Genomic DNA, 22,750 nt, shown 5'->3' with positions numbered 1-22,750 from the left:
GTTAGACCTTGTATCCTTGGCTTGGTTTCCCCCTATCTTTTTGCCTCTACCTCCAGTATTTTTGATGCTGTGCTGGATTTAGTTTTTGCTGGTTTAGATGCTTTGGGCACTCTGCCACTGCTGATCAGTGTCAGAGTGCCAGTGCTCCCTGTGTAAAGTGTGATTGTAATTGGTTATACATGATTGGCATATTTGTCTCACCCAGAAGTCCCTAGTAAAGTGCACTGAGTGTACCAGGGCTGGTGATACAAATGCTACTAGTGGGCCTGCAGCAATGATTGTGCCACCCACATGAGCAGTCCTAAAATGGCGTCTCTGGCCCGCCACCACAGTGCCTGTGTGCAGTCTGTGAACTGCCATGTCCTCCTGGTCAGTATCCCCAGTGCCCAGGCCTAACCCTTCCCTTTCTGTGCACATTGGTCACCCCTATGAAAGGCCCAAGGTACCCCCCTGGGCAGGGTGCGGTGTATGTGAAAGGTAGAGCATGTACTAGTGCAGGTGACATGCTCTGGTAGTGAATGGCAGCCATTTTTGTTTTTCACTATTGTAAGGCTACCTTGCCTATAGGCTATCATGGGGAATGCTGGCTACAGTGGCTACCAGCATGTCTTCCCATAGAAGCAAGGTAGGACATAAAAGTCTGGTATCCCTGAACTCATAATTTAATAACACATCTTTTAGGAAAGGTGGTTTTTAAATCCTGTGTTTGAGAACAGCGCTTTTAGAAAGTTGCTGTTCTCTTGTCTGACCTTTCTGTGTGCCTTGGCCTGGTTGTGAATTGACTGTCTGGTTTGAGAGTGACAGGGGCTGGGGAGCCCCCAGGAGGCTGGCTGGGTCAACCCTAGGCTGAATGACTACATCTGCATCTTGAGTGGTGGGAGGGGATAGCACCTGGGCCTGAATAGGGCTGTGCCTGCCTTCTACAATGCTGACTCCACCTCCTCCTGGGCGGCAGACAACCCTGCCCCTCACTCTGAAAGGAAAGGAGAAGCCAGGAAAACAAAGTGCTCAAGGAACACCCAGAACTGCTTCAGACCGGGCTCAGAGCCCTCCTGCACAAAGGGAACAAAAACTTTTAGGGGTATAAGTACAGGACCCCTGACTACAGAAGATTAGATCATCCTGGAATCAAGAAGGAACCTCTTCCAAGGAGAAAGCTGAAGCTGAAGGAGGAAGACTGTCCTGCTGTTCCTCTGCGGGACTGACCTGCTGTTGCTTTGCTGCCAAGGAGAGGGGAAAGACTTTGCTTTGTGCTGTGTCCCCTTGCTTGAAGGAATCTCCAAGGGCCTGAGAGAGAGCTGGCTCCCTGTTATGAAGTCCCAGGAACAAAAGGACTTCACCCCCAGATTCCCTGAACTCTACTGAGAGTGATCTGTCCGCTCTGGAGTGCGTGGCCCATGTGGGGTGCCTACGGAAGTTGTAGCTGTGTTGAGAAGCTGGAAACCAAGATTTTAAAGAACTTTCTGCAAGTTTTGTCGCAATCCTGGCAGAGCGGGAAAATTCCCGCCGCTATGAAGACCGAGATCGTCGCAGCGCCTGTTGCCGCGGCCCAAAGACATCGCACCCTGCATTAGCGGGAAGATTCCCGCCGCTGCGAACATCTTCGCAGAGCCTGTCACCGCTGGGTGAGATCACCGCATCACGTCACTGCGAGAATCGTCGCACAGCCATCACATCGAGGAGCTGCGAGTAGAAAATTTGCCGCTGGACCGCGCATCATCGCCCCGTAGATCGTCACAGACCCCGAGAATCATCGCATCGTGCCTTTGCGAGCCTTTTTCACTATGGAACGTCCGCACCGGAATCCATACAAGTCATTTTAACCTTCCCCATACAGATCGGAGTAATCGCAACACGCTGCTACATCCAGCGGAATTGTCGCATCGCCTCCCCAAGGTCTTAGGAGTGTCGCATCGCTTGTTTTCCACCGCAACAGGTTCTGTTTTGGAACTTTGTCGCATCTAAAGGTACTGTTGGCTAAACGTGACGCAACTGTGAACTTTTCATGCAACTCTGGATTATTTTGTCGCTAACATTAATAACTCTTTTGCAAACATATTCTTGAACTATGTGTGTTGAATTTTGGTCGTTTTGGTCTTGTGTAGTTTAGATCAAATACCTTTATTTTTCTAAACTGTTGTGGAGTCAGTTTCTGGTGTTTTCACTGTGTTACTGTGAGTTTTGGTACAAATACTTTACACATTTGCCTTTAATAAGCCTTGACTGCTCGTGCCAAACTACCAAGGAGGTGAGCAGGGGTTATCTCAGAGGGTTTCCTCCTTACCCTGACTAGAAACAAGGGTCCCTATTTGGACAGTGGTACCTACCTCTGCCTAGAGACCCCCAATTCTAACAATATGCAACATTTACCGACACTCAAGAAAGCAGATGTGATGTCAAACAAGTTATCAAAACGTTATAAAGAAAACTAATTTACAAAAATATTTCACGAAACAGACCAACAGGGAGGGTAGCAACCGGAGAAAATTGTTACGTTATAATAGAGTGACTGGTGTCGAGGGGCAGTGGGGGGGATGTGCTGGTGCACCATTGTGAGATAGAACAAGTCCTGATAATTATGCAGCTTCAATGTCAAGCAACTGCTTAATTAGATATGAATACAGAAATAATGTTTGTAAATGACCTTTTAATGATTAGTCAGTGTTCACTCTCCTACTTACAAAACACTGCAAAATGGTTTATCAAAAGAGGAGGTCACTTAAATAGGCAAGAACTAACCTTTTCCAGCGTACTGTTTTGGATAAAACAACTTTGAAAATGGACATGAGTGGCTTGATTAAACACTTTAACTCTGATATTTACTGTGTCTTTTTGATTCTAAGAATGCATTTTATTAACTGCATCTCGTATTGTTTCATTAGTTAAATCTTCCCATAAAAAGACTTATGGGACGATTACAAGTCTGGTGGTCCATGGACCGCCAGATTCGTGGGGGCACGGCGGTGGTGGTGATCCTCTCTGCCAGCACTGTCCTGGAGAGGTTCCTACTCCATGAACACCGTGGGGGAGAGGAAACAAAGGTGGCCCTGGAGGATCCCCTGCGCCTCCTCCACATGGGGATGTATGCAAGGGAGCACAACATATGCACTCCAGTTTCTGTCCATGCCATGTAGGAACTGTTTTTGGGGTTTCCATTGAAGTGCCCATTTTCTGAGGCACTAACGTGGGAGCGACAAACCAGCCCACCAGACAGGAGGTAACTCTTAATCTGGCAGACAGTCAGATCACGGAATGGCGGTGGGGTGGACCTGGTGCTGCACCGCCAAAGTCGTCATCGGGCACAAAGAACTACCAAGGTGTCCTCACTTATCCATAGGACCAATAAAGATCTAGATGACCCGATCCATTTATGACACGCTAGATTTTTATTTCATGGCATATCTTAAGCAGGATGCACTTTCAGCAATAAAGAGTGAGCTACCAATAAATCAAAGAAATCTTCAACATTTGCCCATTAAAGAACAAACCCTGAAAATGCTGCAATGACTACCCAACTGCACTGTAAGGGTGCCTTAATTTTAGGGAAAGTATCTTTAGGATGCAGGCAGCAAACTAGTTCAGTAGCTGCAAACTAATTTTACTGCACCTAGCAGATATTCACTTCTGTCCCCTTGCAAACCATGGAAGTGGGAATAACTACAAAATTCTCAAGCAAAATAAAAGCCTCCAGTGTACCAGAATTTCCAAGCCCAACATCCTGCCTTGTAAAGCTGCTCTGTGCATACGACCCTGAAACTACTAATATCTTCTTTGCAAAATGCAAGGAGACACTCCCCCTCAAGAATGTCTCAATCATTCACTAATGACACAGAAGCAGGCACACCAAACGACCTCCTCATGACCTCGTCATGAACTTGGATGAAGGAAATGGAGGCTTTGCCACCTAATACCATATAGTAAACTGTTATTACGTAAAAGTCTTGATTTATTGGTAGCACTAAGATACAAAAGATCTCAAATTTTCTACAGGAGATGAAAGTAATGTAATGGTCCAGCTTGGTATGGATTTAATAAACGTTTGGGCAGGTACAACCAAAAGGTCAGGTTAAGGCCGGTTTTCTCATCCAATCAACCAGCCTACTTATCTTGCCGAAAATTCTATCAGGCAATCTCTCAACTTCTATTCAACGTCTGTATGTGCTCTCTGACATTGTGACCAGTCTGCACCTTAAATGTCTTTAAAGGATTCACAAATCATACTCTCGGACAGGAATAAGGGAATCGGACAGACATCATTAAATGCTCAGCTCACTTCTACCTCTGGATAAGGTACAATGTTGTCTTCCTCAACAGCACTAACGTGAGAATTCTTGTACTCCGCTCCCAAGTTGTGAGTGCAGTCACCTTGGAGTGGTGCATCTTGCTGGGCGTGCTTCCTGCAACTATTTAATTTACAAAACCTGGGTGTTGTATTCAAATTCGAGTTTCCATTTGTCTACCCCAGAGTCAAAGTAGGAAGGTCAGAAGTAGCAATTTTCATATGTCCATGCTTTACAGAAGGTTACATCACCTACAGCTGAGCCGCATGGTAGATCTGACTGTATCCTTAGTCTTGACACACTAGGGCTATAAAAAAAATCACCAGCATTCCAAACAATTATGGCCTGCTGAATATGCCAACACCAGGTAGTGTGACAAGTCTTTAGTCTGGATAAAAGGAACATGCCAAACATGCGCAGAAAACCTTACATTGGCACCTTGTGGCATAATGTACCAATATTAGAAATGGGATTTCTGGTTGGCTAGGACCTGCGCCTAAGCCAGGCAGAAACTACCACTCTAGTCAGGGAAATTGAGTTACATGCTGAAGATAACCCCTGCTCACCACCTTGGTAGCTTGACACGAGCAGTCAGGCTTATCCCAGAGGCAATTTGTAAAGCGTTACTCACACAGCAGCGACACACTAGGCACAAAACAAAAGAAACTCCACACAAGGTTATATAAAAATAGCCTTTGTATTATCCATATAACACAATAGAATGCAATCCCATATATACTCTGTGCCACCTGGCACTAGGTATGACTTTACTGGGAATTATATACCTGAGAGGACCAATTGGGCCACTTTCATAACCATTAGAATGCAAGTAGTAAAGATAAAACAACCAGCAACGACTGGTATTCGCTCTTATGCATAAACCACATTAGGCATAAACACATTATGCATTCACATTAGGCATAAACATGTTATGCAGAAATCACATTTAGCAGTGCACCATAGTACCACTAGTAAGGTGCCCACTTTGCCTGAGGGCCTTACACCCCACCAGGAGGCAAAGGGATCCCAGGCCAACTGGCCTTCCTCGGGCCCGTCTTGGGCTTCCCCGCAATGCCCTCGCTCCACAAAGTCAGGGCTCTGAGTATGTGGCTTCCTTCTGCCACCAGGCTGCCACTGCAGCAGGATACAGGCCCTCTCAGGCTGGTACCAAAAATGGGGGCGAGGGTGCAGCTCACTAGTGTCTCTTCATAGACGCAAAAAAAATGCTCTCCACGTTACAGCTGCCCGCGATCTGGTGGTGCAGCTGTAGACTCGAGATAGCCACCCCCAGAGTGCCTCGTATGCCCCACTCACTGGGACTTCTATTCCCTTGTAAGGCCGATCGGGCTGGCTTCTGGAGCTCTCCGGGAGGTTCCTTCGCTGACTTCTTCTTAGGCACCAAATGCCCTCGAGGCTCAGTCCAGACTTCCCTCCGTGGGATAGAAAAAGTCTGCCAGGCTCCGTCTCTTGCCGGTCACCCCGCCCACAGACAGGCACGAACTTTGCCTGACTTCCGGCTTCCCCACTGCAGCTGCTTTCTCCGGGAACCAAAATGCGGGGTAGGGCGGGCCTCCTTCTTGGGCAATGCAGAAGACGTCCTAGCATGGAGCAGAGTCTCAATCAACCTCATCTCCTTCTCTGGCAACACTCTGGGCTTTCCCTGACACAGGGGAGCCCCGCCCTCCTCCAGGCACAATCCTGCCTGGCTTCCGGGATGCCGCACGCCATGGAGCGAAAGTCTCCGTCGATGTTACCGTTTTCGGGCCTCTGCCCCCTCCTCACTGTAGCAGCTGGAGCCCCCTCCTTGGGCTCAAACACCAGGCGATGAAGAGGTAGCAGCCATGAGGCACTAAGTCTAAAGTTCCCTGGGGCGGAGCTGGGCACAGGCAAGCCAGCACGTAGGTGTGAGAAGTCGACCTGATATGATACTCACTAATTCTAGTGACCACCTTGTATCAGTCCAAACAACCCTTATGGTGATTGGTTGTAAGTCAACCTTATAGACCAGCTATCCTAATGGTAGCATGGACAAAGCAGTCTTAGGCTAAACTCTTTTGACATGTGAAGCCAGCTGTTTTACCACATAAAACCCCTTGAATACCAAATGAAAGAACACCACACAGGTAGTTATGAAAAAAAACAAGACATGTATTAACTAACAAAACACCTCTGAACTCTTTATGGGATCAGAGGGCTAAGCACATGACAAGACTCTTAAGAAAAATACGTTAAGTTGCACAAGTTACAATGTTGCCCTAGGGGCGCAACAAACCATATACTAAACAAGTGGTATAAGGAAGTCGATAGAAGGAATGGAGCTGTCCGGAGGCTGTAGGATCGCTGGGACTACACTATCCTAACTTTATGTAAGTAATAGGAGGCCCACAGAACGTGTGTGCAGAGTGTGAACTCACACCGAGATGCGTAACAACGTCTATGGACAGTACAGTTCAAGAAAAAGGAGAGTACGGACAATCCTGACTAGGTAGGACTAAAACGACTGTGAAACTGGACACTAGGAGAGTCAATCTACCCTTGAGCACCGAAATGCTCTTGTTACCTCACCCACGGGCTGCGGGTGCATAGTTGCGAAGTCGTGTCGGGTTTCTGCGTTGAAGTCTATGGAGCCTGAAAGAAAAGATGCTGCAGGGGACCAGGAGGAAGATGTCCAGTGTGATCCAAGGGTGGATCAGGAATGCTGAAGACCTGAAAGCAGAGGGGACAATGTTCAAAGTCACCAGCCAGTGACTAGAGTGGAACCAGGAAGGAACCAGATGCTGTCGTCGTGATCAGGTGAAGAGTGGACGCTTGACTCTGCAACCATGTGGACCAGGAGGTGTCTTCGACAACCAGGATGGAGGCACGAGCTGTCCCATGCAGGCTCTTGCTGTTGGCGGTGTTGATTTCGGATTCGGCGTCAACAGGCCTTGGCAAAGGCAACCCACGCAGTGAGTGGAAAAGGCATCTGGTGCAGACCAGGAGGGTCCGGGGTGCTTCTCCTTTGCAGGGAAGCAAGGGCCAGTCTGGAGCAACCAGATCAGCAGTGTTGATGTTGTGGATCATCGTCTAGGAGGCCACTAGCCAGCCGGCAAGTGACCAGACAATGCGTCGAGCAGCAAACAGGCAGAAGGGCAACACGCAGATCTCGTGGAAGCTGAAGGGCTGGTCTTCGGTGCAGGAGCTGCTCTGGGCTGGGGCTTCTCAATCTCCAAAGCACTTTGTCGAGGTTACCTCAGAAGTCGTGCTGGAAGTGAAGTGAAGTGCAGTTTCTCCAAGATGGCCGGTCCCACATGTCTCGTCGCACCCACGGATCTCAGCTGTGCTGCAGATGTGAGTTGAGGTCAGAGAGGTCTGGGAATCCGGGTCTCGTCGGGCTCTGAAGTCTGGATCCTTGAGGGAAGACGACAAAGTGAAGCCGCTGGACGCTTGATGGTGCCTGCTTCTGCAGGGTGGACACTCCTTGCCCACAAGGGTGATTTCTTCAGTCTTCTGTGTAGAAAGTCAAAGTCCAGAGTTTCTTCTTGTAGAATTTCAGTTCAGGATTAATCTGATTTGGAATGGGACAAGCTTCTACCTTTATCCTGCTAAAGGGGGCTGTACTATCACTGGGTCCCTCCTATGGGTGGGACCAGGAAGGGGGGTGGTTACACCCCCTATCCTTTGTCCGGTGTCGCTCTGGGGCTGGAGTGCCCCAGCAGCTGGGTTGAACCGGTGTATGCACAGGGCACCTTGTGTGCCCCAGGCATGTCTCATTCCTTTCAGCCCTGTCCGACCTAATACACAAAATCCTGTCTGGGGTGGTGCTAGCACCTCCCAAGGCAGGAAACCCTTTGTCCAAGCCTCCCTCACTGGAAGGACTCCCAGCAGCAGGAGGTCAGACTTGTGTCTGTGGTGGCAGCATCCATTTTGTGATGCTGAGGCTCGAGTTAACTTCAACCGGGGTTCACAGTTAGGTACATGTCGTGTCCCTCTAGAAGGGTGGAATGCTACCCCCGTCACCAGAATTGGCGAGGGGGTAGTATTCCACTTTGTATGACACCTTACTCAACATGTTTTGATAATGCTATGCCAAAGTTTGCAATAACCGCGAGGTTATAATGCACTTAAGAGTATATGGTATAGCGTTATCATGGAAACAGCCTAAGGACTTGGTTCCGAAAGCTGTAGACAGGCTCAGCTCATGCCAGAGCACTATCTCACATAATTCCAAGCACTCTGCCTCCAGGATTGTTAAGGCCTGCCATAGGAGTGACTTATAGGAGTATATGTGTCCATTTTAGGTTTAGATATAAGTATACTATATCTAAAGCAAAGGGTTATTACACCACCTTGTCCCAGCTGATTGATCAGACAGTTGTGTCAGATTTGGATGGCCAGCCAGGGGTGGCATAATACATGCTGCAGCCCCTGGCAGGCCTTGGGTTCACTTATGGCCTGGGTACCTATGGTACACTGTACAAGGACTTACAAGAGTGACCCAATACCAATTGGTAAATGCACCTAAAGTACATGGATGTCAATTTAGAGAGAGAACAGCTAGGCTGTGGGTCTGATTAGCAGGCCCACAGCCAGGGAAAGTCGTAAACCAGTGAAGCAAAAAGCAAAAATCTGGGGTGACCATAGGATTGCAGACCCGACTCTCCTACAGTAGGGACCCCCAGGAGCTGGGCCCCACGGCAGCTCCTCCTAACGCCCAACAGTCCTTCAGCTCCAAAACAGGTACAACGAACACGGGGTCACAGCCCCAATATTTAAACCTCAAATGTCTTTGTCCTGCCTTTGCACAGGGTTTGGGGACCCAGTTCAAACCAGTTCTGGGGGGCACTCAACCATTTGTTCAGAGTGCACAACATTCCCCTTTGACAGAGTAGGTCCTGGCCCCAAACACACCACAGTGGGGCGGAGCCAGCATTGTACAAGGCAGGCACAGACTTCTTCAGGGACTACCCCTCCCACTACTCCTAATGCAGATCTGCCTTTGCAGCCTAGAGTTGACTCACCCAGCCTCTCTGGAGCCACTGCCCATCCCCAGCCCCGTCACTCCAGAACCAGACATGCAATACACAACAGGAAGGCACAAAGACGCACAGCACACAGAAATGCCCACTTCTAAAAGTGGCATTTCTAAAATAGTGATAATAAATCTACGCATACCATTGCGCAGCATTTATTACCACTATTCCAAACATGCTAAACTTAATCACGCTATTCCTCTCAGATCAGGAATTTCCATTGAGACACTTATCATGGAATCCCCAATGCATTGCTATGAGAGGGCAGCCTCACAGTAGTAAGAAACCAAAATGTCTGTCACTACCAGGACATGCCACAGATTTAAGGCACATGTCCTACCTTTTACCTACATTGCACCCTGCCCATAGGGCTAGCTAGGGCCTACCTTCGGGTGACTGATATGTAGTGAAAGGGGAGTCACAGACGTGGCACCCACTTTATGTGCTACATTACAGCAGCAGTAAACTGCGCGCACAGGCCCTGCAATGGCAGAGGTCTGAGACAGGTTTGAAAGGCTACTTTAGTGGGTGGCGCAATCACCGCTGCAAGCCCACCAGTAGCATTTCATTTACTGGCCCCGGGTATATGAATACCACTTTACTGGGGACTAATAGGTAAATTACATACGCCAAACAGGTCTAGAACAATCTTACCATGTTTAAATCATTGGGAGTACATGCACTTTACACTGGCCAGCAGTGTTAAAGAGCCCATAGTCCTTAAACGCAAACACCATGTCAGAAAAAAGACTAGGAGGAAGGCAAAAAGTTCAGGGATGACCCTGCAAAGAGGGCCAAGTCCAATACCCAACATAAGTAGTATTCTTCAATCAAAGTTGTTCTGGAATAAAGGCATACAATACATCCAAATGTAACACTTCAGTATTCTAAATCTAGGAAGCTCTTCATAACCAATTGTCAGAGCAGCAGCCAATAAAGTTCAAACCAGAAAACCACTGTGGCAAATCCCCAGGTCTACAGAGCCCCCAACAGCCTTCTCGGCACATTCTAACCCAACTATCTCCACCTCGGAAAGCTCAATGAAGGACAGTGTTCAACAGAATGAGTAACATGGTCACTTTTAAACTCTAAACAACAATAATGCATGGCAGTTTATTAACCCCCCTATCCCTACTACTAACCTACCTGAACTTTCCCATTGAAACTATTTACTGGCCGTTAAGTTACATCTCTGACGGTGTTTAAGGAATTCATATGTATTACACAAATACACAAGAATAAGAAAGAAAGACATTGAATCAAGACAGGAAAGTGAGATATACAACACCCTCCAATCATAAGCAAGGAGGTGACCCAAATCCCATACTGTGTACACTGAAAGCAAGAAGTCTAGCAAACAGACAGTTACAGCTGTCTGTGGCAGAAACGTAGAAAGTATGCTCAGAAAAAACGATGAAAGGAAAAGCTATAGAAAAATATAATTTGGATGACTATTAATTCAGTTACCGGTTTGACTACATATTGATTTATATGTCAAATCGAACATTTCTAATACAATGAAGTCTTTTTTTTTCATTCATGTAATCGAACACTTTAGTAAGCCTTTCAAATGAAAATGAAAGAAAAACCCAACACAAAAATAGTCATAGCTATGGTGGCCAATGACTAGGCACAATAAACCAATGTTGTTCCAATGCCCTGGTTGTTAAAATACGTCAATTATTTTAGTAGAGTAATACTGGTTCTCTGTGGTGGATCGCTTCTTCACCTCACTTTCACCTCTTTAGTGCACGGATTTCAACACCCCATGAGGGGGTCAGTGGCAGCAGGTAGCTTAGGTCAATGCAGTATGCTGGCACTTTCTCTTAATCAGCCCCTTGTTGTGAAAAGGGTATTGTATGCAGCAGGGACATGACTTCAAAGGCAGGGAAACCTGCCTTGAATTGGGTTATTTCCAGACACTCCGTGCCTAATTTGTAGAAAAATTAGTGCAGAAGCCCAAAGTCTTGTCCAGGAGCCCGGATTCCGAAGACGAGATTGGTTAGTCTTGATTCCACCTCAAGACTTTTTAATCCACCACCAAATACTTCCTGCCTCTTTATCTCGCTCTTGGAGTTTCTTTTTAATACTTGCTTTCTCCCTTTGTCACTTGGTTACTTTCTCTTCCACCATCTTTCCCCCTTTTATGTTTCTCTCTTGCTCTAGATCCAATCTGTTGAAGAGAAATAAGTGCCGAACCTCAAAAATAAGTGCAGATGGTTCCCACCTTCAACCACCAGCTCATATTAACCACTGCAGACTCTGGGCCATGTGGTGGTTTAGTTGGTAACTGGATAGATCAAGTATAAATCTTTACTGTCTTAAAAACAGTACCATTCTGAAAATCAAAAGTAGGTTCTGTGTTTAAGGCATCTATATTCCTTCCCTATATGAAGTTTGGAGAGGGTTCTTCCTCCTAGATAATGTGTAATCCTATTTAATATTATTTAACATACGCATGGCTTCACAACTGAAAGACACAATTAACTGAAAACAAACAGGTTATGGGTAAAGAGAAATGGCTCACTTTTTTTTCATACTCCCCATTTAAAAAGGTTATAGAAATTAAAGTACTGTGGCTGCTTCCATTGTTTGCAATCAGCAAATATTGTGTACTCCTAATCAATTTGAGCCGGGCAGTGACAACCCATCTGATGCCAGCCACGCCTATAGGTAAGTGTACTATGCTATTGGAAAGGTTAGCTATTTTACAAAGATTAGATGGTGGAATTGACTCAGATCTGCCGGCTTCCATTTGAAATGGAGTCGAAAACTAGAGTTCACTCATGGTTGACCAGTATGCCAGTGGACGTCTCGCCGTTTTTGAATGTGTAAATATGCTTTAGTACCCAGAAGTTACCGAGGATATTAGTGCCGTTTTCCATGAATTTGGGGTTGTTATCATCATCAATAACTTTATTTCGGCATTAATGCCATAAACGTTTTCCACACCATCACTGGCCAAGCAGCAAAATAAAAAATATAAATACATACAACGTGCAGTACTCCTAGTGCATCAAATTATCACTTTATCACAGTTCATTTCTTGATATTTGATATTTGATATTTATTGGCATTTATAAAGCGCTAACTTACGCTCCGGAGGGAGCATCTTGGCGCTGAGCACAACAGAAGGTCGTCTAGGGGGGCATGGATCAAATAGCTGCGAGGACAAAGGAGTCGGACTGAGAGTAAATCCAAGTTTTCAGAGATTTCTTCAATGCAAGAAAATTAAAAATTACTCTAAGATACTAGCTATGGTAGAGAACAATTTGTAGAACTACCAGCTAAAGGATAACATTTTTAAAATGTACAACTGCAAACTAAGGAGTAAAACCTATATGTTAAAACTTTGGTGTTTTCCTCCTGATGCCCCACATCTGTCCTAGAAATTTATCGACAGCAAGGGCAAATAAAGGTCTAGAATCTGATCTTGATATTCACAAATCTGATACGTGATTGCGTGTTCCGAACTGTCTGAAATTTTTTTTATCCACCTGGCTCGTGGAAGCGCATTTGCTGGACAAGCAAAGACTACATGGGCGACAGCATCATTAGCAGCTTTGCAACCATAAGATAACAAGTTTGACAGTGACTTGTGATGCCAACTGCTGGTGAAGGTGTAAAGGGGAGGAAGTGTACCAATCCTATACTGGATGTAAAGCTTTCCATCATTCCGTACCTGGAGGATATCTTGAGTGTTCCAGTGTGCTAACTGATTTGAAATTCAGAAACTCACTTGTAAGCCGCCCATAAAAAGAATTACTAGTCTCCATTTGTGCTACCCATTCCCAGAAACGTGTTTTCCCAATCTTTGGAAGGGAAAGAGTCAGGAATGGTGTTGTCCCAGATTTCTCACAACCCAATATCATACAGCAGTTTCTTCACATAATGTATCCAAGATATCTTGTTGAACTTGTCCAAGGTGCTAACTTCCATTAGCCCATTGGCACAGAGAAGCAATTCTGGTGCAGACCTAATTTTCCTCCAAAATTGCAGTGGGCGTAACTTAGCCTTGTCAGCAATAGATTTTCTGCCCATATCCAACTTTAGGGGATAGAGCAGAGTGCTTGGTGGCAAAAGCACCAGGTTTCCCAAAAACTTTTTTTCAGTTTTAGACCGGTCATCTAATTTAGTAAACCTCCCCAATTCAGACCCATAAAGGGTAGTACCCGCAGCTTTTGTATCGTAAATCTGTAAAGCGGCTGCAACTGGTTTGCTAGTCGATGTGCAACATTCCTTTAAAAGTACACCAACAATTTGCCTATTTTTCAAAGACATCTTAGTCTCACTCAGGGACCTCACCAGCGCCATGAAACTGACTCAGTGTACGTGCGCTCTATAAGTATTTTTAAATTCAAATTCAAATCCATGTTATTTCCAGGACCTACTGTCTGATAGTTTTAAGCCAAAGTAATCATGGGTGTTTACCCCCTCAAGTACAACCCCACCTAGGGTAGGCCTCCTCCTATAGGACTAGTTACCTAATGAATGTTTCTCCTAGTGTCAAATTCGATTTATTTATATCGAACTTTAATTCTTTTTACAAAATATTTCCAACACATACCGGAGAGACAATTTCAATGGAAGTGTGTAATTAGAGTTCGTTTACATATTTGCATTGTTGTTCGAGCACTTTAATGCTTGTATTTTGCTTTTTAGGTCCTACCTATAGATCGTTTTTAGCTGTTTGTTATCAAAGTCATATAGTTGATAATGTCAATAAATACACTGGGCCAGCCCTTTGCTTACCATGGGTAAGCTTTCATGTCACTCATCTGCTTCTTATTCAATGGTGTTCTTTCTCGCTCTTCTTGGTCCCTCCCCTACAGCATAGTTTCTTTACCACCCTTTGGACTGGATGATTTGAATCTTTCCACTGCTCACATTCAGTGAACCTGTTTTCTTTTTCTAGCTGTACTCCTTGCGAGTGTATGAGCTTTCTCGCGCTCTTCCTTGTGTGCAACTTCCCGACTGCAATCCTCACCACTGCGCTCTCGGAGTTGCTAACCCTTCATCCGTTCCCCAGGTCATTGGTTGCTTCCCTTGCTGCTCCCCATCTCGTTTTCTTATTCTCCATAATTAATGTTCCACCCTCCCCGCCCCTCCCTTTCTCTCTTACCCTCCCCCTGACTGCTCCCTCTTCTTGCCTGCAGTGGTCATCCTACCTTTTTCACCTCCGCTGTTCACCTCTACCTACATTTTTATTTTAAAGGAAACAATGTATCTTTTATGCAGTTGCAATTTGCTTATAGGCCACTCCAAAGAAAAAAAAACTCCAAGATGGGGTTTTTCATCTTGGAGGTGTACATTAAGCAAAAAACAAAGCAGATTCCTTGCCATTAAGTATGTGCATGCATGTCAAGAGGCTGGGGCAACTATATCATGAAGCATTTATGCACATTGTGATGATGCAGGAATGCATATATAGCATCACACTCTTTATTTTTTGGCTGGTGCAGTTCAGGCGTCGCAAAGCCAATAGATGAAAAGGCAAGACCAAGTGTCTTTAAAAATGTTTGTTTAACATAGAGGCTACGTTTATTTCTTTTTTGGCTATTCCTCCACCAGTGCTCAGCATTTTTTCCTTGGTTATTTTCAGAAAGGGTCATTGAAGCTGGTGCTGACCCTCTGCTCTATGCATGTGAGAGTGAGCAAGCATTTTGCAGGGTCTATCAGCATAAGCGCTTCTTAACCCAATGAGATTGTGACTAGTAATAGGAAGGAAATCCATACTAATATAATAAAGAGAGCCCAAACCTTTGAGGCGGGTAATCTCAGGAACCACAGCACCAATCACAACACCCAATACAGCGTTGGAAAGGGGAGTTGCAGCAGAAGGACATAGGCTATGCAGACGCCCACCATATACATTTAAAAGGTAAAAGAACCGTGCCAGCAAAGTATTCCCTTGTGGGCGTGTCTGCGTTGTGCTGTGGGCGTGTGCTGGGGGCGTGGCAAATGCTGGGGGCGTGTGGTACGTTCCGCCCTTCATGCCATGTCTCATATTGTGTGCTAATCCCACCCTGCTCCCTTTAAATACCCCTGCACCCCATAATCCTAACCCACCCTTACTGCTTAAAATACCCCAACACCCTTAAACACTAACCCATCTTAACCCTATAAATATACCCTGTACCCCAAAACCCAAACCTATCCCTAAACCCTAAAAATACTCCTGTACCCCAAACATAGCCCTGAACCCTATAAATACCCCTGTACCTCAAAACCCAAACCTCAAAACCCAAACCTACCCCATAACCCTAAAAATACCCCTGTACCCCAAAACCCAAACTTAGCCCTGAACCCTAAAAATATCACTGTACCCCAAAACCCAAACCTACCCCATAACTCTAAAATACCCCTGTTCCCCAAACCCCAAATCTACCCCTGAACCCTAAAAATACCCCTGTACCCAAAACCTAGCCCTGAACCCTAAAAATAGCCCTGTACCCCAAAACCCAAACCTACCCCTGAACCCTAAAATACTCCTGTACCCAAAACCCAAACCTAGCCCTGAACCCTAAAAATACCCCTGTACCCCAAAACTCAAACCTAGCCCTGAACCCTTAAAATATCCCTGTACCCCAAAACCCAAACCTACCCCTGAACCCTAAAAATATCCCTATACCCAAACCTAGCCCTGAACTCTAAACATACCCCTGTACCCCAAAACCCAAACCTATCCCTAAACCCTAAAACTACCCCTGTACCCCATAACCCAAACTATATCTGAACCCTTAAAATACCCAAACACCCCAAAACATATACCTCAGTACCCCAAAACATATACCCCTATAACCATACTTACCTTATCCAAATATTTTAAAAAAACATGCTTTTACCATTCATGCATTTACAACGAATTTCGTTGCAAATGTATGTGTGGTAAAAGCATATAAAATGTAATGCCATGCATTATAATTACATTGCGGAGTCATGGTACTTTCGTAATGAAAGTATGCGGAGTGATGGTATGCGGAAAGAAAGTTGCGGAATAATGGGTGTTTACCCTCCCCCGGTAAGTACATTGGTGGCCATTTGAAAAATGCACAGGTCTCTCTCACTGATGGCCAGCACCGACATACACTTTTAGACACACCTCCCGCCACAAGTTCTAGAATTGCGAACTTTAGAGCTGGGGAGCTACGTTCGAATCTCGGCATCAGCTCAACATCATGTGATTCCAGGCAAATCGCTTTGTCTCCCCGTGCCTACCACAAATGAATGTGTCCTTCTGTAATGTAAATTGTGCTCATGCCATGTTGTCGAGTTTGCGCTATATAATATTGCAAGGAATAATAAAGTAGGGAAACTCGAGTTCACACACTACTGAACTCGCAATCTTAAGTGCATCAGCAGTGCACTGTGAATCAGAGCGTTTCACAGGCCTGTCACAGATAAGAAATGCTATCAAAACGAAATCCTACAAAACAATATACTACTGGCCGGCAGCAATTCATACCTGGACAACGTCGGGACTGGCTGCTAGTGTATAATGAAGGTATTAATGCAGATGCCAACCTCTGTAGCTTCTTTGGCTTTCATGTAGCTCCTAAAGTTTATCTTTATTGGCCGCAGCCTTGAAGATATTAATGCGATTTTTTTCTGTGATTTACCCTGTGAATGTTGAGTAATTTGCCTGTAATGTTTAAGAATATTCAGAAACGATGCGTAGTTGATTGCACTGCATAGATTTTGGCAGTGGCTTAGAGGTTCAGGGGGCCAAATCGGAATAACTACTTGAAAAGTACAGCGCGGCTGTTCTAGTTTACCCTGTTGATGAAATGTGTGCCGCAGTACGGTATTTTTAGTTTCTCTGAGACATATTTTCAGCCCGGCAATCATTTGATTTCGAAGCCGGCCCAATCAAGGCGGCGTGTTCTGAGCCCCTGTTCCTCTCTGTGCCGCAGGTTATGCGAAGTGCTCAACCTGGATCCGCGGCACGTCCTGATTGCGGAGGTAATCTTCACGAACATTGGCGGCGCCGCCACGGCTGTGGGCGATCCCCCCAACGTCATCATCGTCTCCAACCTGGAGCTGAGGAAGGCGGTAGGTACTGTCAGCAACTTGCGGCAATATTGAGCGATAAATGCAACTCATTTTAATGTGAATTTCAAGCGCCTACCTTGCCACGGCATGTTTTGCGTGTTTACATGTAACACGTGTACATTTATGCATATATCAACACTTAACAATAGTCGAGACCATTGGAATTATGTGGCCGGTAGGAGCAAATTATGTGGCAGGGTTTGACTAACTTGTGGAGCAAAAAAAGGCTAATTATGTGGCATAAAGCAGCATATCTTCTGGGAATACTGCCTCACTATTTTGTCACTTTTAAATACAATGAGACTCTCTGGGCAAATGTTTCACCTCAGTATCAGTTTAAGATCTAAATAATGCGGGCCTTCCACTGCGATGCAACATGTTTGGTAGTGTCTTTAGTAACTTTTGATCAGTTTGAACTAAAAATTGTATTGTCAAAGTCTGCATATTAATTGAATAATGTGCGACAAATCCATAATTATGTGGAAAACATTGTGACAGCAAAATCACATAGTTCATGTGGCCTTCAAAATAGTGCAACTGCGCTTTAGAAGTTTGTTTTATTTCTGCAAAGGAATTTATTTTTTTACCTGTGGAGAAACTCCTTACCTTGCATACCCACCACACTTGGGGGTGTTTACCTTATATTTGCTACCCTCCACAAATATTTACTCCTGTTCTTGACAGCATTATACCTCTGACTGCCTTCAAAGTGATAATGTACCTTAAAGTTAGTGAATCCCAAGGCACATACAAGTTGGTGGGGTGGGGGAGGGGGGGGGGGCACTAATTTTGCACTCCATACCTGTACTGAATCCTCACTTCTGATCCGTGCAAGGAGATTCGCTCATTCATCGTATTCCAACTGTGACAAAGAGTGAGTGACATTGTGATGGGTGTCTTCGCTCTTAGTCTGCAAGCAAATTTAAACCCCTTGGACAGGACTTGCATAGAAATCGTGAGCAGTGTTCCAGTCAGCTGCTGCTTGTGCTTTCTGGGCAGCATGCACAAGGACTTGAAGTGGCAGGTCAACCACCACTCTTTTTCAGAATGTGCAGACTGAATCCCATCGCACTCTCATTGAGTTCATGGGTGAGCACACGTTGCTGCAGTCAGGGTAACTCATTGCTCTGTTCGAGAGTGCATCGCCTCATTCTGCGTCTGTGCTCTGGCGCATAAGGGGTCTGTTTGACTCCATCTAACAGCCTCAGTGGACTGTATTGCATAAAGTGTTCAAGGCCGGCTCTAGCGCTGGTGGCGCCTGGTGCAACAGTCTTTTTTTTGGTGCCCCGCACCCAATAACGACCTCCTCGAATTCCCTCATTACCATCCAGCAAAAGTGAATCTCTCCATAGCCCCTCTCTCACATACATTTCATTTGTTTTAAAGCGCTGGTAAAGGCTGGCATTACTATTCCTCTGAGATATCCACATAAAATACAGATCTGTTCCTTACAGCAGGCATATTAACCAGCAGCGGCCTGTGCAGGTAAGAGTGGTGGGGCGGGGCTGGGCGGGGAGGGGGAGTTCGACAGACGAAGAGGCAAAATTACATAAATTGCTTTTCCCTCATCGTCTGTTGAATCCGCCCCTCCTCACCGCTCACGATATTAACCCTCTAAGCTACTTTCTGGCGAGTCAAAACTGTCACTAGACAAAACTCTGATCTTTCTCTCCCAAGCAGGAACATTCGTTAATCGCAAAAATGATCTTGACATTTTTATTGCTACCTGAAAGCTGGGTGCATAGGGAACTATGCAGCAGGTGATTTCAAAACATAACTTGTTGCTAAACACAGCGTCCCACCCTGAGGTCAGTGGCCCTCCTCCAGAGCAGCGCCCAGTCGGGCCGCACCGGTTGCACCGACCTATAGCGGCCCTGAATATTTTTTGTGGGATGATTTGTTTGTAGGGGCTTTGATAAGAGGAATTGTGCTGCACCATTTTGCACACTATTTACATTTTATCTTTGTAAACAAAGTATGTGTTGATTGTTGTTGCCGCCAAACATAACCCAACCCCCTTCCAAATTAATGAAACTGTTCAAATTGGCACAGCTGTCAGTATGTAAGATGGTGCTAAACAGCAGCATGCTGCAAACGTGCACCACCGAAGTGATTTGTTAACTGGAACCAAGCTGGGCTTTCAGGGGGTTCATTTATAGGTCTCTTTCGCCTGCACTAAAGCAATAGGGAATTGATAGGATATCGTTTTAGATGTCTCAGTGGCCTGTACTGCACTAATTGGGTGATTTCAGTCAAACAAGACAACAATTGCTTTGTTGTGGGTGGTCCATATTATTCGTAAGAGGGCTCACTAGAGATATTAAAATCCCACGTTTTTCACATGGCCAGTCCACCTTTCTGTCTGTGGTTTTGCTTTGTTGTTAACCTGCCAACAAGAGCCCCTAGAAGCTTTAATGAAAAGTCTCCTCGTTGTTGACCTACATTGAGACCTGAATTCTGCACTGTCCCTCCCCTACAGGGGGCAGTACCTTCAACCCGCTTTCAGAAGTTTTGTAAAATGAATATACTCGGTTTATTTATGGCTCTCCCTGGGCTAACTGAGTCTATACTTCATTGAAAGTGCACACAGAATGATCAAGTGTGCATGACCTGATGACCCTTGCAAGATCTTAGTGACTCAAAGTATTTTATAGGCAAGTAACCGGTCCCGGGAGACATTCAGTTAAGAGATCTGCAGGATGACCCACCATGCTGCTACTTTGGGTCTTACCTCCAGTGCCAGGAATGACTACTTCTCTTGTAGCTGACCCTGGTCCTCTATCATAGAACCACTAAAAACCCATTGAAATATCTAATATTTTTCTTTCTGTAGATTCTTCAACTAAGTACATAGACTTCAATTTTAACTCCTTCCGTGCTCATGACGAGCTCAGCTCGTCATGAGGCATATGCTTACTGATGACAAGCTGAGCTAGTCATGACACACGCGGCGTTCACACGCGAGGCTAATTCCCCCGCTGTGCTGAATGATCTGAAAAACGGGAGTGGTCATGACGAGCTCAGCTCATCATGAGCACAGCGCCACCGTGCAGTGTGATGAGCCAAACTCGTCACAAGCACCGTGGTGCTGCTCACGCCCCCACCCCTCCACCCAGTGCCGCCGGGGAATTAGCCCCGCGGCAAAGGGGTTAATGACTTATCCCATTTACTTTAATGTGCAGCTATTGGAGCTCATAGCAAGGTTCTGATTTATGGCACAAATTAGCCCTGAGGAGCTTGATGTTAATACAGGAAATGGTGCGCCAAGGGTATACCTTTGCACACATACCGTTTAGCGTCAATATTAACCCCTTCTATGTTGCTCTAGGTATTTATAAAGTGCTAACCTAGTCTCAAACTGCAGCAGGCAACAATACACAGCAATAGAACACATAGCCGACACATCAGGTTACAGATGCATGCTTTTAGATTTACAATGTGAACTGAAAAAAAAATAAGGCTCAAGGTGATCCGAAACCTAGTATGACGTGGTTTGAGGTGTAGAGAGAAGAGGTGCAGTCTAGGATGGTAGAAAGATGCTGCCTTTGAAACCTTTCTTTGATTGAACCAGAGGAGCCTTCTGAGGACCCAGAGAGGTTGTTCCAGAGTAGTCTTGGTTCATAGACCGAGTGCGTGTTAGTGTGTACCTGCTATGTGACTCTGTCCACAGACCGGGTTGGTCCTCAGCCCATCGGACTCGGAAACGAGTAATGGAGTGGCATGGAAGTGTCTTGGAGAATTTATGATGCTTTATATTTCTCAAGATCCTGAACGATTGCATTGTTTGACGATTTGTGTTCCTAGCTGACTGTATAATTGCTTTTTACGCAGTTTATTTAGAAAGTTGAGATTCAAAGTTAATTTGTTCCGTTTTTCTAAAACCTTACTTTTGGCGAGAGACCTCTACCTCTGCTCCCAACCATCTTGGAAACTATTAAACACTGTTTGTATGCTGCTGTGGTATGTGGTGTGGCTGATATTGAAGTATTTCCAAGGACTGCTTTTGCCTCCCAATCCTGGCCGGTTTAGACTGCAAGCCAAGGGTCTCACCCAGACATCACAGTTCCACCATGGCTAGTGTGGAAGAAGGTTAATTAACAAAGTTTAAAAAAAATGCTGAGACTTTAGATTCTAGAATCTACACAAGTAATGTGTGGGGAAAAAAATATTTCCTCTATAAACATTTCAGTGGCATTTAGTAGACTAAGTTCGAAACACATTCAACTGGCATACTATATTTAACCATAAATTGTAATTATTAGGCGAGCAATATGAATACAGCAGTAATAATTATTGTTGAAATCTACTTCCTCTGCAAATTTGAGTTAATTAGATGCATGCGCACGTTTTTCTGCCTGAAGAAATTAATCCACTTGTCTTTCTAAAAATGGCTAAATGTAAACAAATGGAAGTTTTTCGAAAGGTTGCTAATTGACTTGAAGAAAATAACTCTGGGTTTATTTTTGTATTTAATTCCAAGGGTTTGGATTTCGCTGTGTTCACCGGACACATGTTCATTGGCATTGCTCTTGTACTGCTCGTCTCCTTTCCATTCCTGCGGCTCTTATACGGGAACAAAATACTGTACAACAAAGAACCCATTGAAATTGTTGGTGAGTAGGCGCATAAAAGAAGCACTCGGCAGTGGTCAAAGGCAGGTACCCTGGAATTATGCGATTCTGTAGCTGAGGTGTTTTCTGCATAATTATACTTCATAATTTTCTGATTTCAACCAAATAGATTATTTCCTACTCCTCAAAGTAGCAAGTGAGGTGCTACTCATTTACAAATGCTTTGAAAAGTAGAACTAGTCTACTTTGAATTGCGGATTACTGTATGGAGGTGTTAAACCGGTAATAATGAGGTGATGTGTCCCCACACAGTATTAGCAATGACAATGACAGCATAGCAAAATAATTCACCACAAAAAAATTGCTTTATTAACCGCATAATTTACCCATTCTTGTTGTATCCCTTAGTCACCACTACATGATTTTCTCAAGCATCTCGTAAGGGTTCCTTGTGGCCTTGGTCATTGTCACTAAGCATCGTAATATGGGGAAAGCATGCGAAGTAAACAAACACCTGAAGTGGCCAAGAAGCAACGTTTTTTGGGCCTACTAAAATGACACCCGCTAGATACTTTTTCACTATTATGGACTTGTGGAGCTTCTCAAAGTTTGGGAAATTTAGTTTGAGCAACTAAATTGTCAGGCTATGGAAAGCTGTTACTTCTACAGCGCGTCAGTAGGGTTGTTTGAAGTTCCTCATTTCTAATCAATACACTAACTAGTCTAATACCAGTAGTTTGACAGGTTTTCTGCATGCGCGTTTTCGTGTTAAAACTGGGACTTTCATGACCTTTTTAAGTTGTTGAGAGAATAACTATCACCGACATCTATCATG

The 22,750-nt window shown here is 45.0% G+C and overlaps 1 protein-coding gene across 1 annotated transcript in view; it reads left to right on the top strand.

The window, feature by feature from the left end:
- Window positions 1-22,750, top strand: part of OCA2 (OCA2 melanosomal transmembrane protein) — an 833,084-nt gene that overhangs the window by 445,719 nt on the left and 364,615 nt on the right. Inside the window, exons 14-15 of the mRNA XM_086934183.1 lie at window positions 17,206-17,344; window positions 21,825-21,957. Of these exons, the coding sequence (XP_086790309.1) occupies window positions 17,206-17,344; window positions 21,825-21,957 (272 nt within the window). The remainder of the gene's footprint in view (window positions 1-17,205; window positions 17,345-21,824; window positions 21,958-22,750) is intronic.

The sequence above is a fragment of the Lissotriton vulgaris genome, chromosome 8, assembly GCF_964263255.1.
Source record: "Lissotriton vulgaris chromosome 8, aLisVul1.2, whole genome shotgun sequence".
Classification (NCBI taxonomy): domain Eukaryota; kingdom Metazoa; phylum Chordata; class Amphibia; order Caudata; family Salamandridae; genus Lissotriton; species Lissotriton vulgaris.
The sequence above is the reverse complement of the archived record's forward strand: the minus strand, read 5'-3'. Positions and strand labels throughout refer to the sequence as shown.